The 21,369-nt window shown below is 48.9% G+C and overlaps 1 protein-coding gene across 2 annotated transcripts; it reads right to left on the reverse strand.

Moving 5' to 3' along the window:
- Positions 1-33: 33 nt before the first annotated feature.
- Positions 34-20,542, reverse strand: GMIP (GEM interacting protein). 2 transcript variants are annotated; one of them, XM_065729111.1, is made up of 22 exons: positions 20,212-20,542; positions 18,640-18,777; positions 10,360-10,453; positions 10,151-10,226; positions 9,520-9,583; positions 8,837-8,962; positions 8,518-8,582; positions 8,261-8,371; positions 7,861-7,941; positions 7,576-7,764; positions 6,887-7,024; positions 6,088-6,278; positions 5,796-5,908; positions 5,558-5,644; positions 5,316-5,414; positions 5,089-5,228; positions 4,050-4,238; positions 3,840-3,977; positions 3,539-3,735; positions 2,559-2,853; positions 1,227-1,338; positions 34-1,014 (listed from the first exon to the last, which is right to left on the reverse strand). In XM_065729111.1, the coding sequence occupies exons 1-22, from the start codon at positions 20,432-20,434 to the stop codon at positions 581-583; spliced, it is 3,300 nt and encodes a 1,099-aa protein (XP_065585183.1). In that variant the 5' UTR covers positions 20,435-20,542; the 3' UTR covers positions 34-580. The 2 variants fall into 2 exon arrangements, with proteins under 2 accessions (XP_065585183.1, XP_065585184.1); XM_065729112.1 differs by lacking the exons at positions 18,640-18,777; positions 20,212-20,542 and adding an exon at positions 15,890-16,037.
- Positions 20,543-21,369: the final 827 nt, after the last annotated feature.

Raw genomic sequence — 21,369 nt, forward strand, 5'->3', positions numbered from 1 at the left:
CCAGTGTCTTTGCAGCGGGTGGAAATCACAGCCCTCGTGCAGAGTTTTGCACCGCTGCCCAAATTTCATATGCATTTCCTCTGTCTTTGTCTGTTACACCATCCCACAGTGCACAGTTATCCCCAGGAACAGCGTAGGAAGGCTCTTCTACGCACATGTGTCACGAGATGGCGCTATAGGACCGGGTTTCTATTTTTGTGCAGAAAATCTGCCACAGGGAGGCAGAAATTCAGGCGATCCCCATGCAAGTGGGTTGGAGACCCGGCAAGTTGGGCTGCCCTCGTTGTAGAGCGAGACCCACGATTTTATCCACAGTCTGTGTTTCCTTCACTCCCTGCTGTGTTTCGTGGGCCCGTCACATGAGGAGAGACGTTAGATTTGTGTTGGATTTTTCAACAGATGAGCAAATCCCGGTCCGGCTCAAAGTCTGCCAGGTCAACCCAAGCAAATGCTTTCTCCACCCTGCTCTGCACATCAAGATGTGGGATGTCATTCTCACCCCACAGCTCTTTACTCATCCCTTTCTGCAGCAGCATCTGAGTGGGACTGCAGTCCTCTCTGCTTCTTCCACCTGTCCCCCTTACAGGATTTTCTCTGGGATTATCTCTGGGCCAAATTTCACCTCTTTCTCATCCAAAGAATGCTCAGGGGATGGCAAAACATCAGCTTTAAACTTGGAGATGATCCTGGAGGTTTCCTCGGTGATCTCAAAATGCTTGAGCTGTTTCCCTCGATGCCTGAGGGCGCTCACGTCTGGAGAGCTGTTCCTGCTCCTCGTCCCCTCTTCCACGATCTCCTTCCCCATCCACGTGCCATTGGTGGGGCTGCTCTGAGCCCTCAAGGACAAGCTGGAAGGCTTGGGAATGTTTGGTTGTGTTTTCGGCTGCGCTCGGACGTATTTCACAGGCTGACGGCTGAAGTGGCCCCGTGGTTGCGTACCGAGGACGGGCTCTGAATCGCTGTCTGCCTTCTCCTCCAGGTCCTCCAGCTCAGAGCCAACGCCCGTGTTCAACTCTGAAGGAAAAGAAAATTAAAGCAGTGAGATGTGGTCGCCGTGACAAAAAACGTTGGCCAACATTTTCTCTATCCGCTCAGTGAAAGTCCTGAAAATTCCCCCTCTGACTGTTTTGTCAATCAGTATTTGGAGGGATATACCCTCTGCCCCTTCCAATCAGACCCATATCTTAAAGCTTTCCATCTACACCACAGTGTGAGCACTGCTTTACCTCCACCCTCAGAGCTGTGGGCACTCTCCAGCCCGAACTCATCAATGGTTTCTCCGGAAGGTGAGATGTCGGATGCGGTGTCCATGCTGGAACCATGCTTGGAGGAGAGATTCTGTCAGAACAAAGCCACGAAGGACTCTCATTTGTCATGAAGGAATACTCCACTCCCACTTCACCCCCAGCGTTGTTGTGGCCACGTGAACTGAGGATGGATTGAGCTGAAAGGGGGAGGCTGCTTCAGCTGAAAACACTCTGATCCCTTTTGGGTTATTGAGGGGACAGGGAGTGGGCAGAAGGTCACGGAGCTGTGGGGATGGTCATGGGATGCACCCCAAAGTGGTCACTGCTTCATGTAGGGCTGAGATTTTCAGTGTTGACATAACCCAGTTCCAGGAGCTGCCTGGAACCAATGTGAGTTTGCACAAAGATTGGGACACCCAGACGAGGGCTCTAGAAATCGGGGTTTTATTTATTACAAAATAAGAGCGCCCCTAGAAGCAGCTCCCCTTCCTGAAGGTTCGTGGCATTCAGCTTGGCAAAACGGCCACAGAAATAATCAGAGACCCTCTTGCACATAAGATCCACAACTTGAAGCAGGAGGCAGAGCGCCCTGAACCAGAACCCAAACCCTTTGGCTTCACTTTAGGAAAGCAACCTCTCCTTTTTCTCCCACTGAACCAGCGGTGAAAAGGGAAGAATGGCCATGTCTATCTTGGATGCCCATTTGTTGGATTGTTTTTTTCCAAGTGCTGTGAAATATGCACGAATTGTGGCAATAAAATTGCTGTGGATCTTGGGAGAAATGAAAAAAAGGATCCACGGCCACTGGTCAGGAATGCAGAGTGCCCTGTAGAGTTCTACCAGGGAATCCTACAAATACTGGGGGCCAGGAATGAAGAAAGCCTCGTAGAGTTCTACCAGGGAACCCTACAGAGTTTGGGGGTCAGAAATGCAGAGCCCCATAGGGTTCTACCAAGGAACCTGTTGGGTTTGGTGTGCCCATAACTGCTTCCGAAGTGGTGGAGCTGTCTACAGCAACATCCAGAATAATTTATCATGAAGAACCCCCAGTTTTTCAGAAATGGGGTCTAAAACATGGAGCAAAAGCACCACCCAGAGTGGTCTGAGAAGCTGTTGGGCGATACATTTCTAATAAATCATTCTCATTCTCCTACTCCATGTGCAGCTCCTTCTTCTTGGAGTACTCCTCTGATAACAAATGTGTATTTTGGGTGTGGATTTTGTGTGTGTGTGTATTCAGAATGTTCTTTCTCTGCTAGTCCACCTCTACAGCAGGGTCAGTAAGCCCAGCTCAGTGTCTGCGAGCTCTACCTCTAGAATTACACTCTGGGCTGTGTTTGGGCTCTGGTCTCCTTCATCCTTTTCTGTCGACACTTCTTGCAAAGGGTTTTCACACCCGAGGGATAAGGATGAGGGAAGGTCCTCCATCCCGAACACCCTTTCGTAGTTCTGGATGAGAAACTCCACGATTTGGGCTTGATACCCGGAGTCGACAAGGCATGACATGGAGACGTCGCACCCCGAGCCAGGCCGGATCAGGGTGGGGCCAAACACGATGCCCAGGTTGTTTGGGGACATCTTGTTCTCTTCGTATTTCTCTGCCACCCTGGGGAAGGCAAACAGGTCTGTGAGGAGCTCTCAGTATGAACGCACTGAGGGTATGAATGGAATACACCAAACCACCCCCTCATTTTGTAGCAGAAAGAGAAATCCCATCTCCTGCAGGGAGAAGAGCTCTAATTTGTGCATGGAAACATTAAAACCTGTCTGGACAGTGCAGCTCTGACGTGTTCTGAGCTGGGTGAAAGGGACACGATTTATTCAATCCCTTAACCTCTCGCTCTGTGCTTTATGAAGAGTTAATTGTAAGGAACTTCTAGTCCTTGGTCATTAAGGCTTTCTCCTAATTGCAGCAAGACTGACCTTTCGGTGTCCTTTGAAAGACATGGTTTGGAGGACACGGTTGTGATGAGCTGATGGTTGGACCGGATGATCTTGGAGGTCTTTTCTAACCTTAATGATTCCGTGATTCCAAAATCCCACCCCAAGATCCGATCCCAATTCAATCCCAAAATCCAGCTCTCCAAATCCAGACCCAAAACCCCATGCTAAAATGGGTGAGATGGTTGGACTCGCTGGTCTCAGAGGTCTTTTCCAACCTTAATGATTGAGTGGGTGATGGGTCAGTGGTTGGATATGATCATCTTAGAGCTCTTTTCCAACCTTAATGGCGTTATGATGCTAAATGTAGGTTTCTTTTTTACCCCCCTCAACATCAGCACTCTCCTCACCTGTACAGGTGCGCGATGAGGTGCCGCAGAGTGTTGTAGTTGCTCCCAGGCAATTTGCTCAGCAAGTCCTTCATGCTCTGGATGGCATCTGTGGGGAAGCTCATGCAGTCCACCTTCTCTTCCCCGTTTTTTTGTAGCTCTTTGGCAAGAGCAATGAGATTGTCGTAGAGCTGGTGCAGCAGAATGGGTCCCGAAAGCTGCAACAAGAAGAGGAAGACGATGTGTTACTTCATCCCACTGGTCCCACACTGCGGGATGAGCTCAGCTGGGAGCTGCCCGCTGGCAGAGGTTTTGTACCCACTTCCTTCAGGAAATGTTTCAGGACCCCAGTGATGTCGTGGGGGGAATGCTCGGAGAGCTCCACCAGGCTCCTGCCATTCTCAAACGCTTGGCACAGCTTTTCCACTCGGGCTTTGGATCCACTTATCCGATAGATCCCCTAGGAGGAGAGGGCAGGCGTGCAGAGCACGAAGAGCAGAGGATATGCTCAGCAGAACAACTGGCAGCTCACCTGCACTCCCAGCGCACGAGCCTCAATTTCAGACGTGCACTTCACCACGATGAACGGAACCTCCTCCGGGAAGTCTCGAGGAACTTGGGTGAAGTCAATGCCAAAGAGAGACACCCGGTTGGGCAGCTTCTTGTGGCCGCAGGTGATCAGCAGGTTCTCCAGACACTTCTTGTGGCAGGTCAGGTAGCACTGAAATGGTAGAAATCACTTTGAGTTGTGCTCTGGTTGCTGTCCGGCCCTTTGGCAGCAGTTGAGCTCAGCACTGCGCCCAGTGCTCCAGATGGGGCCTCCCCAGTGCAGAACAGAGGGGAGGAGCACCTCCCTGCCCTGCTGGAAATGCTCTGGGCCATTCACTCTCGGGTCTCATTCACCTTCTTGGCCACCAGGGATCACTGTTGGCTCATGGTCAACTATTGGTCAACCTGTTGACCACCACTGGTCTGCTTGGCCACCAAGGCACACTGCTGGCTCATGGTCAACTGTTGGTCAACCTGTTGGCCACCACTGGTCTTCTTGGCCACCAGAGCTCTCTGCTGGCTCAAGGTCAACCATTGGTCAACCATTTATCACAAGGACCCCCAAGTCCTTCCCCAGAGAGCTCCTTCCCACAGCTCAGCCCCAGCACGGCCTGATGCATGTGGTTGTTGCTTCCCAGATGCTGGACGCTACCCCTGCCTTTGCTGAACCCCGTTAGGTTTATATCTGCCCAACTCTCGGCCTGTCGAGGTCTCACTGATGGCGTTGTCCTTCTGGAGTGGCAGCTACTCCTCCAAGATCTGTGCCACCAAAAATATGCTGTGGACACGCTCCGTCCCTTCACCCTGCTCGCTGATGGAGACGTCAAACGCAACTTTTCCTATTCTCTTTCCACTCAAGTTCACTGGTGGCTTACTTGCAAACCCAAAACTGCATCTTATGTCACAGGAGGGGGAAAAAAAGCACACAATTTTATGGGATGAGGGGAAGTTCCTACAGACCCTCAGCGAGCTGCTCATCGCCCCACGGTGCCACACGAGGTGCGTGCAACACGTGCTCTCACCTCCTCGCACTCGAAGCCGTTGACCATGAAAGTGTCGCACTCTCTGCACTTGGTTGGTCCCCGAAGTTTACGGAATCGATGGGTCTGTGCAGCACTGGAGAGGAGGGCATTCCTAAACTGCTGCTGGGATGTGCCATTTTCTGCAGGAAAAGCATTAAGACGTGAGAAGGAGCCGCTCCGTTAGCGGGAAAACACAGTTTTCCTCCTCATCAATCTGTGCTGCTCACCGTTTTCCAAAGTTTGCAATGAATCTCTCTCTTCAAAGTCATCCGAGGAGGACATGGTCCCCGTGGACGAAGCTTTCAACAATTTCCTGGAGGAATTTCCTTGAGAAAAGAGAAAATATGAAGAGCTGTTCCCATCCCCACGATGTGTTCCATGGTTCAGTGTCTGCTCTATTCCCATCCTTGTTTATTTTTAGTTTATCATGTTGGTTTATTTAAGAAAGAGGGTCTTGTGCAGCTCTCACCTGGACTGGAGCTGGGAGAGTCCAGAGATCTGGACTCACAGCTCCCACCGAGGCTCTCCGTGTCGCTGCAGAGGGATTTGTTCACACCTGCAGGAGGTGGATACGGTGACCAAACATCCCCAGCAAACCGCGGGGGGACGGCTAAGAATTGCAACCGGATAACATCAGGGTCTAAATTAAACTATAGGAACTAAAAAAAATAGAAAATAAAAAGAGGTCTTTCTTCAATTCAACCCACTCTGATCACCGTTAGGGGAGAGCTGCCTCCTGGGTGTGTCTTCCGGGCTGCTCCCATCCTTGCTGCATCCCGTGTAATGCAGTGCTGTCTTCTTTTTGCTGCTGGGAGGAGACCTGGGGAGGGGTTGCAAATGGTTTCCTGTCAGTGCAGGATAACGAACGGCATCGCGTGGTGGAGATGAGCTGAGTTTTCAAGGAAACTGAGCACTCGCATAAAGCTGGGAAAGCATTTGATTGATGCCATTCCAGCCATGAGGAAAGCGCTGAAGTAATGCGGCACCATTTCTTCTCACCTTTGTCCTCCGGAAGAGGGAGGCTCGAATTCAAAATGTTCCATGGGAATGTCTCTCTTCTGCAGAGCCTGAATGAACTCCAGGTATTTCTCACCCACCCTGTGTGGCTTGCAGACCTCAGAAAGGTGCTGGTATCCCACTGGGATCTGTTCTGACTGAGTCTGCCTCTGCTTAAACATCCTCAACGTGACCTTAAGGGAGAAAAGAGGAAGCAAAAACTGTGTGTGACTTTACCAAGTGCTTTTTCTGCTCTTGGGTCTCACTGGATTGGCATTAAGGTTCCTTCCAACTCAACCACTCCATGGCTCTGTGAGCTTCCAATCCATTTTGTGGTTCTGTGATCTTTAGGGTCCTTTCCAACCCTCCCCGTTCCTATGGCTCTATGATCTTTAGGGTCCCATCCAACCCAACCCACTCCATGGTTCTGTGATCTTTAAGGACCCTCCCAACCCAACTCGTTCTGTGGTTCTATAGTCTTTAAGGTCTCTTCCACCTAACTCATATCATGATACTTCTGCTTAATGCTCTCATTCTCTTCTAAGGAGGGGGGCAGAGGAGGGCATAGAAATTAATTGCTACTCATTGTTCTCCTTGTGTTTTCCTATGGATATCTGTCCTCCAAGCAGCAATAACTGAATATATTTCGATCCACAGGTAGCCCAGAAAGCTCTCTAATTTCACATGGTGGAGAATGCCCGAACAGGGAAGTCCCAAAGTAAAGCACAGATGAGACTAAAGGTCGTGTCCCAAAGAATGTTTCCTCTGAAATGAGGATTGAAGGAGAAATTATGAGACTTACCCACGTCAGCATCTCATCTCCTTGGTAAATGAGCTTCCGAATGTGGGAGACGATCCGCGCCCGCACCTTCTCCAGTTCCTGTCGCCGAAAGTTGGCGTCGTTGATGCACATCTTGTACAACGCCTCTGTTTCCTGAACCTGCGTGCAATGAGAAGCGGAGAAAGGAGGAGAACATCACCAGAATGGATGGAAGCAGGAACAACAGCAGCTGGCTCCAAGCTGCTCACCTCGCTGTAGAAACGTAGAATGGGTTGGGTTGGAAGGGACCTTAAAGATTATAGGACCATGGAACGGGTTGGGCTGGAAAGGTCCTTATAGATCATGGAACCATGGGATGAGTCAGGTTGGAAGGGTTATTATAGAGCACAGAACAGTGGAATGGTTTGGGGTTGGGTTGGAAGGGTCCTTATAGATCATGGAACAATAGAATGGTTCAGGATTGGATTGGAAGGGTCCCTAGAAATCATGGACAATAGAATGTATTGGGTTGGAAGGTTCACTGAAGATCACAGAACCACGAGACCATAGAATGGTTGGGTTGGAAGGATCCTATCACTCTCCCCACGTACGTTCTCCCTTCCTCCTGTTTATTAGATCCCTTCAGGCTCTGGCAGAAGGCCACCAGGAGGACTCCCTGGATCCTTCCCTCCAGCTCTACACCCCCACATCGCTCCACCTTTCCTCCTCACCTTTGCTTGCGCTTCCTCGCAGGATCGCCGTCGCTTCTCCAGCTGCTTACTGGCACTGCTGGGGCTGACGATGGCCACGTTCTGGTACTCATCCTCTGCCTTCGCACTCAGCTGCTTGGCTTTCTCCAGCTCCTCACAGCGCTGGAAGTACTGCAGGCGGGATTTGCGCAGCGAGGACAGGGATTCATTCTTGAACAGACAAAGAGAAATTTAGGAAGTCCCAGAGAGGAGTGCGTTTTGAGCTTTGAGCAGTCAGAGGATTGCATTTGTCATTCAGCCCCTTACCATTCTCTTCTGCTCCTTTGTCCACTGATCTTTGAACTCTTTCCTCCACTTCTCGATCTCGTTCTTCTTGGCCGAGAGAGGCTGCAGAGGGGCCGCAATTAGGGTGGCTCATTTAGAATCATTAAGGTCGGATAATACCCCTAAGATCTGCAAGTCCATTTCCTGGGAGGTGGCCAAATGCACCAGACAGATGGGGGCACAACATTGGAACCCAGCCACTGGAAGATGTTTCCTTTTCCCTTAACATTCCATTTTCTCTTCCCCTTGACCCAAATGAGGATCAATCCCCCTGGTTCGGTCACTACCCCAGACTCGAGAATCCTCCGATAGCAGTCAAGAAAGGATGATCTTGTAGTTTTTTTCCAACCTTGGTGACTGTGATTCTAAGATAATACAACACCTGGTAGAATTCCTTCTGTTGGAGCAGCCCCACGGTCTCGCTGGCTGCATTTCCAATCTTGATATCGTGCTCTAAGACCATCACATAGAGCGCCCGAAGAGGCATAGTGGACTGCAGAAACCAAAAGAAGAGGGCGTCAAGTGGTGGATCATCCCCACAGCTCCCCTAAATTAAAGAGCTTTTGTCATCTGCACGTGGATTTACAGCAGAAACGCGGGCTCCTCGTGTTTGCTCTAAGGGAACTCTGAGGATTGTACCTGGTGGACGATGGCGTTCCGTCCCGACTCCGCTATCTTCACGATCCCTTTGGCAAACTCTGTCTCTGTAAGAGGGCAGAGGGGATTGGATGCCAGCTGAAGGGCGGGTGCCAACGTGTCAGTCATTTTGATAAGGAAATAATTCCCATTCCCCCTCTTTGCCTTCATATTTGAACAAAAACAGCAAGTTCCTCATCGCTCTACTGTTCGCAACGGTGCGTTCTTGGCTACGATTTAAAAAAACCTATAAAATGTGTATATAAAATATATATATATATATCATGGAGGCTCCCAGCTGGTGCTGTGCGCTCCGACTCACCGTAATTCAGGCGTTTCTCGATCCAGCTGAGGAGCTCTTTGACGTATTTACACCACTTTTTGGCGTACTCCAGGGCAGCATCGATGCCACCTTCGCATTTTATCAGCATTTTGTCCGCTTCCTCGACTGCAAAAAGAACCCACACAGATGTGGCGTGGCCTCATCTGATGGTCTGAGGTTCCCCAAGGGTGCAAGAATGGGAGTCCTGAGATTTGGTGCCGCAAAATTCTCAAATAACAGATGTAAAAAAAAAAAAGGGATTTCCCTGAATAATCATGACATCCCGTTGGATGGCAATCCCACATGTTCAGCCATAAAAGTTCCAGGAAATTTGGACACACATATTCCTCTCTCACCACTTTTGATCAAAATGTTGATTTAATTTGGGAACCAGAAGGGGAAGGACCGGATGTCCTAAAAAACCCACCAATGCAACGTCGTGCTTTGTGGTGCCAGCGAGAACCACTGAGAACCTTCCCAACGGGCAACAGAAGGGAATATCCCAAGTTTTACCCCAAACCTTTCAGAATTTATGTCTCAGGAACTGAGGACCTTAATGAGGTGTTAATGAATAATAATGAAGAGAAGTTCTGCTGCAGAAGGAGGAACACGAAGCTCAGAATCGACGGCCGATGGGTGGAGCATCCTCGTGTCACCTCTTGGGTTTGAACTCATGACTTTACCTGTTAGGTCTCCTTGCACTTGTCTCTCCGAACTGCTTTTGCTCTTGGAGAAATCTTCACTTGGCTGGGGAAGGAGGGCAAAACATAAAATAAATAAATAAAGGTAGAGGAAATGGGGGAGGAAAAGGAGAAGTTTGCTGCACGGCTCAAACATCTTTGAGCTTTGCGGCCTTGTTCGCCCTTCTTCTTAGCACACAGTGACATCCACATCTCCTTTTTCAGGAGAAAAATCCAAACAGGAATGTCAAATAGCATGTGCTATCATATTCTACTCCAAACAGATCGCACCGGAATATTTCGGCTCAGTGTTATCCGTTCTGTTGCCACCAACACTCCTCTACCAACCAATTGGGATACGATTAGTTTCTGCCCACTCGATTCAAAGCTTGATTTATTTAGTCAGTTATTTCTGATGATCTCCCAAAAGTCTTTGGGTGACAAAACAATAATAATAATAATAATAATAATAATAATAATAATAATAATAATAATAATAATAATAATAATAATAATAATAATAATAATAATAATAATAATAATAATAATAATAAATAAGATTTTTTTGTAATTTCTTTTTTTTTTTTTTGTAATGGTAATTTCTTGACTAAAATGGATCTCATCTTTTTCCTACCGTGACAATCTCTCTTTCCACGGGCTGCTCTGTCTCGACGGTGCCATCGGTGTCACCGATGAACATATCGACTGTCCTGTGGGATGAAAAGGAATGAAATAAATCACAGGCTCGTTATGGTTGGGAAAGACCACTGAGACCATCCAGCCCGATCACATATGAAGGTTTCAGTGACCAACGTTGGGTTCTGCCCCTCCTTTTCTACGTACGCATTTCCAATTGAGATTTCTATGGCATCCAGGCTGCGGAATATCTCACTGTAGCGCTTCTTGTTTTCAGGTGGCCTTTCTTGATGGTCGAGACCTGGGAACAGGGAAGAAATCATTTCACTGAAGGCCTAGAGATCCTTGAGGTCTACAGGATGGTTCCTGGAGGTGCAGAGGAACGCGGTTGAGCTCCACTCTGTCATGGGAATGTGACAAATTGTGACGTGCATAACCAGGTGACGGCCGACATGAGATGGGATTCAAAAGATTAATTTGTCCAAGTTGCTTGGCTGCTGGAAAATGAGTGTGCAGATGTTGACAGGAGATATCTGTGCTGCTTTAGGGCTCCCAACCACACCCGAGATCAGCTGTGAGAACTGTGCAGAAAGATTCGTGACAGCGGCTATGGGGTGAAGTCACAGTGTGGCCATACAACAGCCAGTGGGGTCAGTGGCTCTGTGTCCTGTTGGGAGTGGGACACAATCAGTGTCCCCCAGAGTCCATCTGGGACTGGTGCTCTTCAACACCATTCTCCATGACACAGATGTGCATCAGTGCACCCTCAGCAGTTTGGTGATGGTGCTGAGCTGAGCAGCGCTGTTGGAAGGAAGAGATCCATCCCAGAGAGCCTCAGAAGGTGGATCCATGAGAATCTAATGAGGTTCATCAAGGCCTTGTGATCTTAAAGGACCCTTCCAACCCAACAATGCCATGGCTCCCTGGATCTATGATCTTTAAGATCCCTTCAAACCCAAAGCCAACCCAAACATTTTCTGTTTCTGTGATTTTCAGGATCCCTTCCAACCCAACCCATTCCACAGTTCTATGATCTTTCAGGACCCTTCCAACCCAACCCATTCCATGGTTCTACAGTCTTTCAGGACCCTTCCAACCCATTCTACGGCTCTGCAGTCTTTCAGGACCCTTCCAACCCATTCCACGATTCTGCAGTCTTTCAGGACCCTTCCAACCCAACCCATTCCATGTTCCCGTGATTCTCTGACTCTCTGCCCTTCCTTCAGTGCTGGCAATGCACCAGGAGACCCGATGGAGCAGCTCATGGTGTACAACAACCTTCTCTGCACACACAAAAAGCAAAACAGAAGCGCGTGCGCGGGACCCAACGGCAGAAGTGCTGGCAGAAGTCACCTCTTCCTCATGCATCACATGCGCATCACCACGTGCAGAAGTTCCTCTAACTGATTTCTGGAGACTATCTACATTACTGACCCAAAGGGGGGCAGTTCTGGGGGGCACACGAGATGGAAAATGGGCTCATCCCTCCCTGGGGGGCAACGGGTTCCTCCCGTAGATCTTTGTAAGCTCTAAGTATACTCCGTCTGAGGCGGTGCGTAGAGCAGGGTGGAGGTGACCACACATATCGTGGTAATTAACACTGCTAATTGTTCACAAGTCAGTCACCGAGGGCAGAGGTGAAACTCTGAGTGGGCTGAGAGCTGCTGCAAAAAAAGGGTGAAACAAACACCCCCAAAAAACACTTCGTATAAAAATAAAAAGAGGCACCGGCGGTGAGAAACAAACAAAAGAGAACTTCACTCTTCTTTGTCCTTTTGGCATTCCAGGAAACAGGATGTGGTTGACCTCAGCCTAAAGTTGCTTCGCTTGCCTCACAAATGTCACTCTGATGGTACTTGGAAAAGGCAGAAAAAGCAAAAAAAAAACCCCGTGGTTTGTCTGTGTCAGCAGCGAGGGACCATCAACGCCTTTTGGCATTGAAAATCCGAGAGATGATGGGTAGGAACGCGGTCATGGGAATTTCTCCCGTGTTTCACCGCCCTATTTTTCAGATGTTCCCTCCCTGCATTCATTCTTCCTTGGGTGGAGTCCACAGATTGAGTTTGGTTGAGCAAAGAAGATAAGATTTTCCTCGAATAAGGCTTTACAATTCTGCTCTTGTCACTTGGGAACTCTGGAAGCTCTTTTTTTTGTTGTTGTATTAGGAAACAGTGCGTCTGTTTTCTTGCTTTCTTACCCCAAATTGAGCATCAGTGCCCATAAAAAACATATCAATGGACGTTAATTAATAACAGCTTAGATTATGTCCTTGTATTATTGCGTACAGCTCTGTCTTCTAAGGGGAGTGATGATCACGAGGAACAAAAACACCAAAGGAGACAATCCTTCCCCAAAAAAGGCCCTCTTACCAAATCAGATATTTTCTAACATTAACGCAGTAATGATTCTCGCCTTCTCAAATATGACATCCACGTCCTGACTGACTTGCCTCACTGTCTTGCTGAGCAAACCGTTCAGACTTCGGCTTTATTTCTTGGTGTGTGTTTTCACCCCCACCCCCAAATATGAACAGGATGCCAAAATGGTGTGAAGACGCCCACTTGTAGCCAGGCGAGCACCAACAGGGCCATAAACTGCACCCAAAACCTCCTGGTGGTAACCCAACCACCCCACCTCCTGCTCAGCAGGGGTTTGCCAAAATTCTGTTTGCTCTTTTTGCATACAAACACCAATTGTTTGTAGTCCAAGCCGTAAATCTGAACTTAATGAATTGGAAGCTTTGCTTCTTTCTTTGCCTCATTGAGCAGATGTCTTTAATTTCTCTTGTTTACCACTGGCGGGGGATTGTACAACAGGAAGGAGTGACTCAACCCAGCACGGGGAACATGAAACATTTCGAAAGCAGCTCTTGTATGGCTCGAGAAGCAACAACCTCAGCTTTCTCTTCCATCCTCCATCTCATCCAAAGTGAAACGGCATCCCGTGGAAGTAGGAAGACAGAGAAAGTGAAACGAAGATGTTTTGCTTTTGTGATGGCTGTGATAAGGAAATGGGGTCTGCTCAAGCACCAGGTAGATTTCCCATAAAGCAAAAAAGGCAGTTTGAGAAATTAATATAATAGAGAACTTATGTCAATGTGCTGTTCTCATTTAAACAATTTTTTCTTAGGATCGTGACTTTTTTCATAGACCTTCAGGAATGGGTCCAGCCATTAATCCGTCACCACCATGTCTGCTCACAGGGGCATTAAGGTTGGAAAAGACCTCTGAGATCCTAAGTCCAACCATCAAAGTCGTCTTGGGATTGGATTTTGGGGCTGGATTTGGGGGCTGGATCTTGGGGTTGGATGTTGGGGTGGGATCATGGGGTGGGGGGGTTGGAATCACAGAATTATTAAGGTTAGAAGAGACCTCAGAGATCCTAAGTCCAACCATTGGCCCATCCCTGCCGTGCTCACTCGTGGAATCATAAAACAGCAGAAATATGGAATCATTAAGGTTGGAAAAGGACTCCAAGAACATCAAGTCCAACCCTCCACCCGTTTTGGGGTGGGATTTTGGAATCATAGAATCATTAGGGTTGGAAATGACCTCCAAGATCAAGCCCAACTGCTGGCCCAATGCCGCCGTGCCCACTCAACCACGACCTTAAATAGAATCATAGAGTCATTCAGGATGGAAGAAACCCGTAAGATCAGAAGTCCAACCATCAACCCATCCCCACCTGTAGGATTATAAAATCGTGGAACCATTAGGGTTGGAAATGACCTCTGAGATCATCAAGTCCAACCATCAAACTCATTTTGGGGCAGGATTTGGGAATCACAGAGTCATAAAGGTTGGAAAGAACACTCAGATCGCCGAGTCCAACCACCAACCCCTAAAACCACAGGATCCCTCAGGTTGGCCTTGAGCTCAGCAACGGTTGGGTTGCAAATGTTGGCACAGCAAATTAAGCCAATTTTCACGGCAGGGTGTTGGAACTAGGTGATGTCTGAGCTCCTTTCCAACCCAATCCACTCTTTAATCTCAATTCCACATCTCTGAGGGCGATTTTGGTTGAATTCCTTCCCACTCTGTCTATCGTTAAGCAGTTCTGTGCTGAGGGCAGAAATCCCACCCGGGCTGAAGGAAGCTGCAACGTGCAACGTCGCGATATTTTTAGCAGCTCTCGTTGTGCAGTTCAGCAGAAGCATGGCTTCCCTTTCAGCAGGGCAGTGAGATAACTGCCCCAAACCCTCAGTTCAGCGCGGCACCACTGACAGATTTCGGTATCACAAGTCTGCTGCAAGATTTCCTGGCAGCACCTTCCTCTTCTCTGCACTTTGCAGTGCAATATCCGCAGTTATTTTTTTCCACTGGGGTGAAGCTGGTTCCGCCTATAAGGGCACAACGCACCTCAGCAGCAGATGTATAAAACCATTTTTCACAACAGAAAACTCTCCGGTCTGAAAACCCAAATTGTCAGCACCATTTCTACGTGAGATCCTCCCCCCTGTAATCAGGCTGTGCTGTTACGGCTGTGTCTCATTGTGCCTTGCTCAGCATCCCCCTGCCCAGCTCAGAATAATCCAAATTCCAGCGCTTTTCCAAAACCAACACCGCTTCCCATCTGTCGCTCCCATTTCTCGTGTCCTCTTCCCATTTTACAAATCAGTTCATCCCCGAGGAGGTCAGAGCTGCTCACAGACAAATGGAGCCATGGCTAACGCGGGGATCAATGAGACGCATCGAAGGGGTGAGATGAGAATTTCCACTTTTGACATCATTTATGCAGCTCCGTTGGTAAAAGAGGGATGAATCAAAGACTCTCGTTGGCCAAAAATATATATAGGTATGAATGAGGAAAATAATTCACACCCAAAAGGCCCAAAACCCAACCCCGACACGGGAGGTTCTGCCGGCGGGAGGAACTCTGCGGATATGGCTCCGTGGGATATCCCAAATGGGATTCCTGGTCAGGGGTTGAAAGTTTGAATCGGAGATAATAAACCCAGCTATGGGCTGGCTAATTAGTGGTTGGGGTCGCTAATTGGCCCGTGTATGGAGGTCGCTTCAGGAGGTGCCAGGCAGCGCTCTGATTTAGAATCACAGGGGCATAATGAATGTAATTATTGATAAATGATCAGCCCGCATCCTGATCTGCTGCTTGGCAAGATAATGACTTTACACCAGCAATTAAGGCAGAGCGCTGTTAATTAGGGTGCAAGTGGCCCCAGAAAGGGCAGCAAGCAGATGAACACCTACAGATTAATTGCAGACGTCGCTCCTCCAGGCTAGAAAAGTGCCTCAAAAGAGCAGAGAGGGACCCAAGAGGAGGTTGTCCAACAGGAGCTCCTCGTGTGAGGGCCGTGAAAAGAGGGCTCTTCAGTCATACTGATTATAACCTATAGATTATATCCTAATAGATATTAATTTGGGCTTCATCACAATTTTTGGTCAGAGGGACCCGACCAGAAGTGTGCAAAGTACCAACAATGAGGGAACATCGTGCCCCCTGCCCCACAAATGGGGGGTCTGCTCCCTTTCCTCTTACCTAAGGCAATTTCCCAACCTGGTGCACCAAATAATGTCACGTCTGAGAAAATTCAGTGAGAATTCAGTGAAATTCAGTGAGACCTCAGTGGAATTCAATGAGAATTCAATGAAATCAGGGTCTTGGTGGAAACCCCAGTGGGAGGAACTGGTGCTCAAAGCTGCAAGGCGACTCTCGTGTCATCTCCTGCCCCCCAAAAAAACTCATAAAGGGGATAAAAGGTCCCGATGCCGCCACGTACCGCTTGGCTCTGGGTCTTCCATGGCCGAATCCTCAGTGCTTTGGTCTGAAAACAGCAGAATCCCAAGCGACCCAACTTGGAATCACGGTTGGGTTAAAGCCAAAGGGGATTTCGGGGTTGGATCAGATGTCGGGAAGCGGTTCGATCCCATGAGAGCTGCCCGAGGTGAACGCAGCCCATGGACCTCCTGCAGTCGAACTTCCGCGTAAGGAGACGCGGAAACGGCGCGTCCGTTTCGCCGTGCAATTTGCATAACCGGTGTTGGTGGCAAGGAACCACGGCAGGGCCCTCCCGGCCTCAGCACAGCAGCGATTTTGCACTTTTTCTACCCACGTGTTTGCAAACGTACAGATCTTTAGGTTCCAGAGGAGGAGAAGAGGAAAGAGGAACGTCTCTCGTTGCTGTGGTTTTTAGCGCCCGGACAACGGCAGCGCTCCCGCCCGCCGCCAGCGAACCTCCAACGTGGTGGTGTTGAATTTCACCCTACAGGGAAAAAACTTTTCAATTTTGAGTTTCTGGGTCTTCTCCGTGGGAATGTGGGTCCTGCAAAGCTGGAAGCGATGGGATTGGGATGTGCGGGTGGTGAGAAGTCGGTGGGAACGGGGCAGGAGTGGTTCTTAATGAGCCACTCCCATTCTCCTCATTAACGGATTGTTCCAAATGGATTTGGTTTGCCTTCAGTGCAGCAGCGATTCAATGATGAAATGAAACAGAGAATGTTTCTTCGGGGGATTACAGAATGAAAAGAGCAGAGACCGAAGTGATCTTTGACCTCTGAAGAATATTAATGGGAGGAAATAATGGCGAATGGTTTAAAAATGACCTCTAAAGGTGATGTTGGAAACTATCTTGAAGAAGACCAAGTCCAACTGTTGACCCTCATAGAATTGTGGAGTTGTTATGGCTGGAAAAGACTTCCAAGATTGTCGAGTCCAACTGGTGACCCAACACGACCCCTGTGTCCGCTCAGAGAATCATGGAATTGTAGACTCATTGGAGTAGGAAATGAACTCCAGGGAGGGGAAAAAGAGAAGGGGAGGGGAGGGGAGGGAAGGGGAGGGGAGGGGAGGGAATGGGAAGGGAAGGGAAGGGAAGGGAAGAGAAGGGAAGGGAAGGGAAGGGAAGGGAAGGGAAGGGAAGGGAAGGGAAGGGAAGGGAAGGGAAGGGAAGGGAAGGGAAGGGAAGGGAAGGGAAGGGAAGGGAAGGGAAGGGAAGGGAAGGGAAGGGAAGGGAAGGGAAGGGAAGGGAAGGGAAGGGAAGGGAAGGGAAGGGAAGGGAAGGGAAGGGAAGGGAAGGGAAGGGAGAGGGAGAGGGAGAGGGTAGAGAGAGAGGGTAGAGGGAGAGGGAGAGGGAGAGGGAGAGGGAGAGGGAGAGGGAGAGGGAGAGGGAGAGGGAGAGGGAGAGGGAGAGGGAGAGGGAGAGGGAGAGGGAAGGAGAAAAGATGAGGAAAAGAAAGAGAGAAAGGAAAAAGTCAAAAAGGACACAAAGGGAAAGAGGAAATGGAGGGAATATGGAAAGGAAAAAGGGAAAGGAAGAAGGAAAGGAAAAAGGAAAAAGGAAAAAGGAAAAAGGAAAAAGGAAAAAGGAAAAAGGAAAAAGGAAAAAGGAAAAAGGAAAAAGGAAAAAGGAAAAAGGAAAAAGGAAAAAGGGAAAGGGGAAAGGGGAAAAGGTGAAAGGAATCAGAGTGTCAACCCAGTGAGTTCCTCCTACCAAATCCTCCCCAGCCCTCATCTTGTGTTCAATCCATGTAATTATGGGTATGTGGTGTCGTTACCATATCCCACTTACAAAGTGCTGTGTTTACAGATAAAAGCCATAAAAATCGTGTTTTATAGTGTGGAGGCATTTATGGCCCAAAGGATTGCAGCACAGTATGTCAACACCCCCAGCACCCAAATAATCATTAAAAAAAAGCCCATAAAATCTGACAGAGAACAAAGGGTGGGACTCCTTGTTTACCAGAAATACAACCCACTGCCCCAGTTCCCAATCCCATCATTTCATCTCGCATACATTCCCGTGGCATTTCACTTTTTGTTGTTGTTGCTTTTCCACCTCTTTCTGTAAAACCCTACGCTTTGTTTCGCAGATCAGAGGTGCAAAAAAAAAGAAAAAGGGGAAGTGGGGGAGTTTCTGCAAAGAGCCACATATCTCCTCGGCTGCTTTACAAGTCAAATAGTAATGGGGGAGGGAAACAACCGCGACCGCCGGGTGATGGCATCTGTTTTATTTCCCGTTCCCCAGCGAGAGCCTTGTGCTGGTCCTGGTGGGGACTGTGTTGTGATGTGGGGATGGGACACGTGGTATTCCCTCCTAAAGCTCAGCTGAGCCCTGGGTCAATGGGCAGAAGCTGTTCCTGCAGCTTTCAGTGGGTTTCCCTCCAGATTTAAGGAGATCTAAGCTTCCAAGAAAGCAAAGTGCGACACGGGAGTAGAAGGAGCGTGAAGGGTTCACACTGCAAGGAGCTCAGGGTGGGGTAGAGCATTGCTCTGACTGCCTGAACCCAACGGTTTCCTATGGAGGCTGTTAATGGTGTTCCTTAATTAGCACGCGACGCCTGCTGACCTCCAAGCATTGCGTAAGCCAACGATCACAACAGTCCTACGGCTCAGCCTCATCCTCCCCCAGCTTTTCTCCAGCTCTCACAACCTCTAAAACCATGATGCCCCGGACAGGTGGGACCTGAGTGGGGCCCTCTACTGCTGACTGCACAGTTCTGTCCCCCAAGAGGAAGGTTGACCACCATTTACCATTGATGTTGGCGATGAGGGTGGCTATGGCCAGTTGGATGGTGTCACCGGACACAGCAGGATACGTGCTCAGGAAGGAGGAGATGGCACACAGGAGGTCTGAGAGTTTGGCTTCAACAGGGCCCGAAATAGCTTCACCTAAAATTAAAAAAGGAGAAAAATGAATATTTTTCTCACTTCCCCACCGCTGCCGAGGAGGAATCGTTCAGCAGAACGCTCTGCCCAAATAGTGAAGTTCTGTGCAAAGTGGAAAAGAACAGCCAACGAAGGCCAAATCAGCCCTCCCCCACCCCCCAAAAAATAAAAAACAACACGCAGAGGGAGGATGGATCTAGAAATTGTCCAGTTCTTCATCACCAGGGACGTTTGTGAGGGTCCCCGCTGCCTTTTGTCCTGGTAATGTGTAATGGACATGGTGCTTTCTGCTGCAGGATTGCTGTGTGCTGTAGAACCATGGGATGGACTGGGTTGGGTTTGGGTTGGAAGGACTGTGAAAGACCGTAGACCCAGGGAACCCTCTGGGTTGGAGGGGTCCTTGAAGATCACAGAAACAGAGAATGGTTGCGCTGGGTTTGGGTTGGAAGGGTCCTTGAAGATCATAGAAACAGAGAACGGTTGGGTTGGGATGGGTTTGGGTTTGGGTTGGAAGGAATGTTGAGATCGCAGAGCCATGGAATCACAGCACATTTGTGTTGAGGAACCCAAAGCCCTTCAGCCCCACCCCTGCTATGGGCTGGGTGCCCCCCACCAACCCAGGCTGCCCCAGACCCCAACCAGTGCAGTCTCTCCCAAATCCTTTTCCTCAGAGCTGCTCTCCATGCGTTCTTCTCCTGTATTGTGTTATCCCAACCCAATACCGCACACTCAGCTTGAGACAACCTCACTGGGTTTACATGGACCCACTTCTTGAACATACTATGGGAAAACACTCCCAAAGTGAGCCAGCACAGCCGAGCCAGCCTGAGCACGTCCAATTTCCATCTGCATCTGGCATCATTTAGGGGCTGCTATGAGCAAAACTCCACTCAAAGCCAAGAGCACTGCTGTGGTTGATTGGAGGAGCATCACCCAACCAACCCGTTCAGCATGCCACAGTGGGAACAGAACCACAACCCGCAGCCACAGCTCACGGCTGTGGGTGGAGAGGAGCAGGATTGCAGGGAAGGAAATTTCTCAGGGGGTTTTGTTAATGCTCAAGGATTCCAGGGCAGCACAGAGCCTGCTAAGCTTGCTCTTAAGAGCACTTCAGGTTTTTCTTTTTGCATCACACTGGGAGGAAATCCACGCACTCCGAGGGTCGAATGCTGCGTCGTTTTCTCCGTTAGCACTCTTCGTTACAGGAGAAGTCATTGGCATAATTAAATACCCACAAAGAGAGAAGCAGGATGGATGACAGCCTTCAAGCCACCTAAGTTTTGCTGTTTCAAGCACATAAAGAATGACACAGGATCGCTTTTGCTCACGTCAGTAGTAATCTTGCAAGCCCATAAGGGAGTTTCTTATTTTTCTTTTTAATAATTATCAGGCTTTGTTTTATTAATAATAATAAGCAATTATTATTATAATTATTACCTGTCTGGAAGAGCTCTCGCAGGCACTGAAATTTCCCATCGATGCTCTTTAGGTGCTCAGTGACGCGGAGCACTTCCCTGGCGCAGTGCTCGGGCATGGGGCTATGGGATGGAGCCCAGGAAGCATCTGGGAATCCCGAATAGGAGTTGTGCTCAGGTGGAAGGAATCTTCCTGGGAATCCATCCGCAATCCGAGCACCATCCCGGGATCCAGACCCACTCATGGTTGGCACCACTTTGCATTTATTCCTTTGGGGTTGGGAGTGGATGACCGTCTCTTCCAACCCAACTCATGCTGTGGGTTTCCTCATCTAATAGAGCTGTACCCAATGTCTTTGGACAAACGACCAAAATAGGTTTTGATGACTAAATTCCCTCTTTTTGGCAAACAGAAACTCAAGTTTGGGAAAGTTTCTGTCTGTAGAGCTTGGATATCAAAAGCCACGAACATCCGTGTGCAGTCGTGGTGCATTTCTGTGTCAGTCTCTCTCAATGCAGAGTAATATTTGCATGAGGAAATGTCGACTAGGGCAACCTGCAGAGAATATATTCCATCTCTCAGAGAAGATTTCCCATCCCTTTCATTGTCTCCATCCCTTTCATGGTCTAAAAGATATAGCAGGAATCATAGAATTGTGGAATCACCATGGGAATCCATCGGCGTGGAAGGGATCCATCGGGATCATCGCATCCAATTCCTGAAAAAAAAAAAGCCCTAAAATGCCTCGGCCATCACTGCTGCATCTCAGTGTTTGCTGATGAAGCCAGAAACGGTGTTGCTGTCGGCGTCCTGGTTCCCTTTGCAGACTCCAGAGTCTCCACTGTGCTCCTCCTGTGTCAGACGGGGAGCGGAGCTCCGTGCCGTGAGCGTGGGACGGGAACCTCGGGCAGGTGTCAGGCAATGTGGATTTTCCACATTCCTTTTGGGAGTTATGAAAAGACTTCCTTCCTATCTGTAGAATCAGACGGGTCCTCCTACCCGTGCTTGCCTTTTTAACCCTTTGCTGTCTGCAAGCTGGGAAGCATCTTCTTCATTCCACTTGTGTTTGCTGATTATTTGTGTGTGGTGTACTCTGGGGGGGAGGAGGAAATCGTGTGACACTGCAAAAAAGCAAAGCTAGAGTGACACCATCTAAGTGTAAGGTATAACGTTTGGGAA

This window comes from Cyrtonyx montezumae, unplaced genomic scaffold, assembly GCF_038088225.1.
Source record: "Cyrtonyx montezumae isolate F1298 unplaced genomic scaffold, pur_monq_1.0 scaffold_100, whole genome shotgun sequence".
NCBI classification, from domain to species: domain Eukaryota; kingdom Metazoa; phylum Chordata; class Aves; order Galliformes; family Odontophoridae; genus Cyrtonyx; species Cyrtonyx montezumae.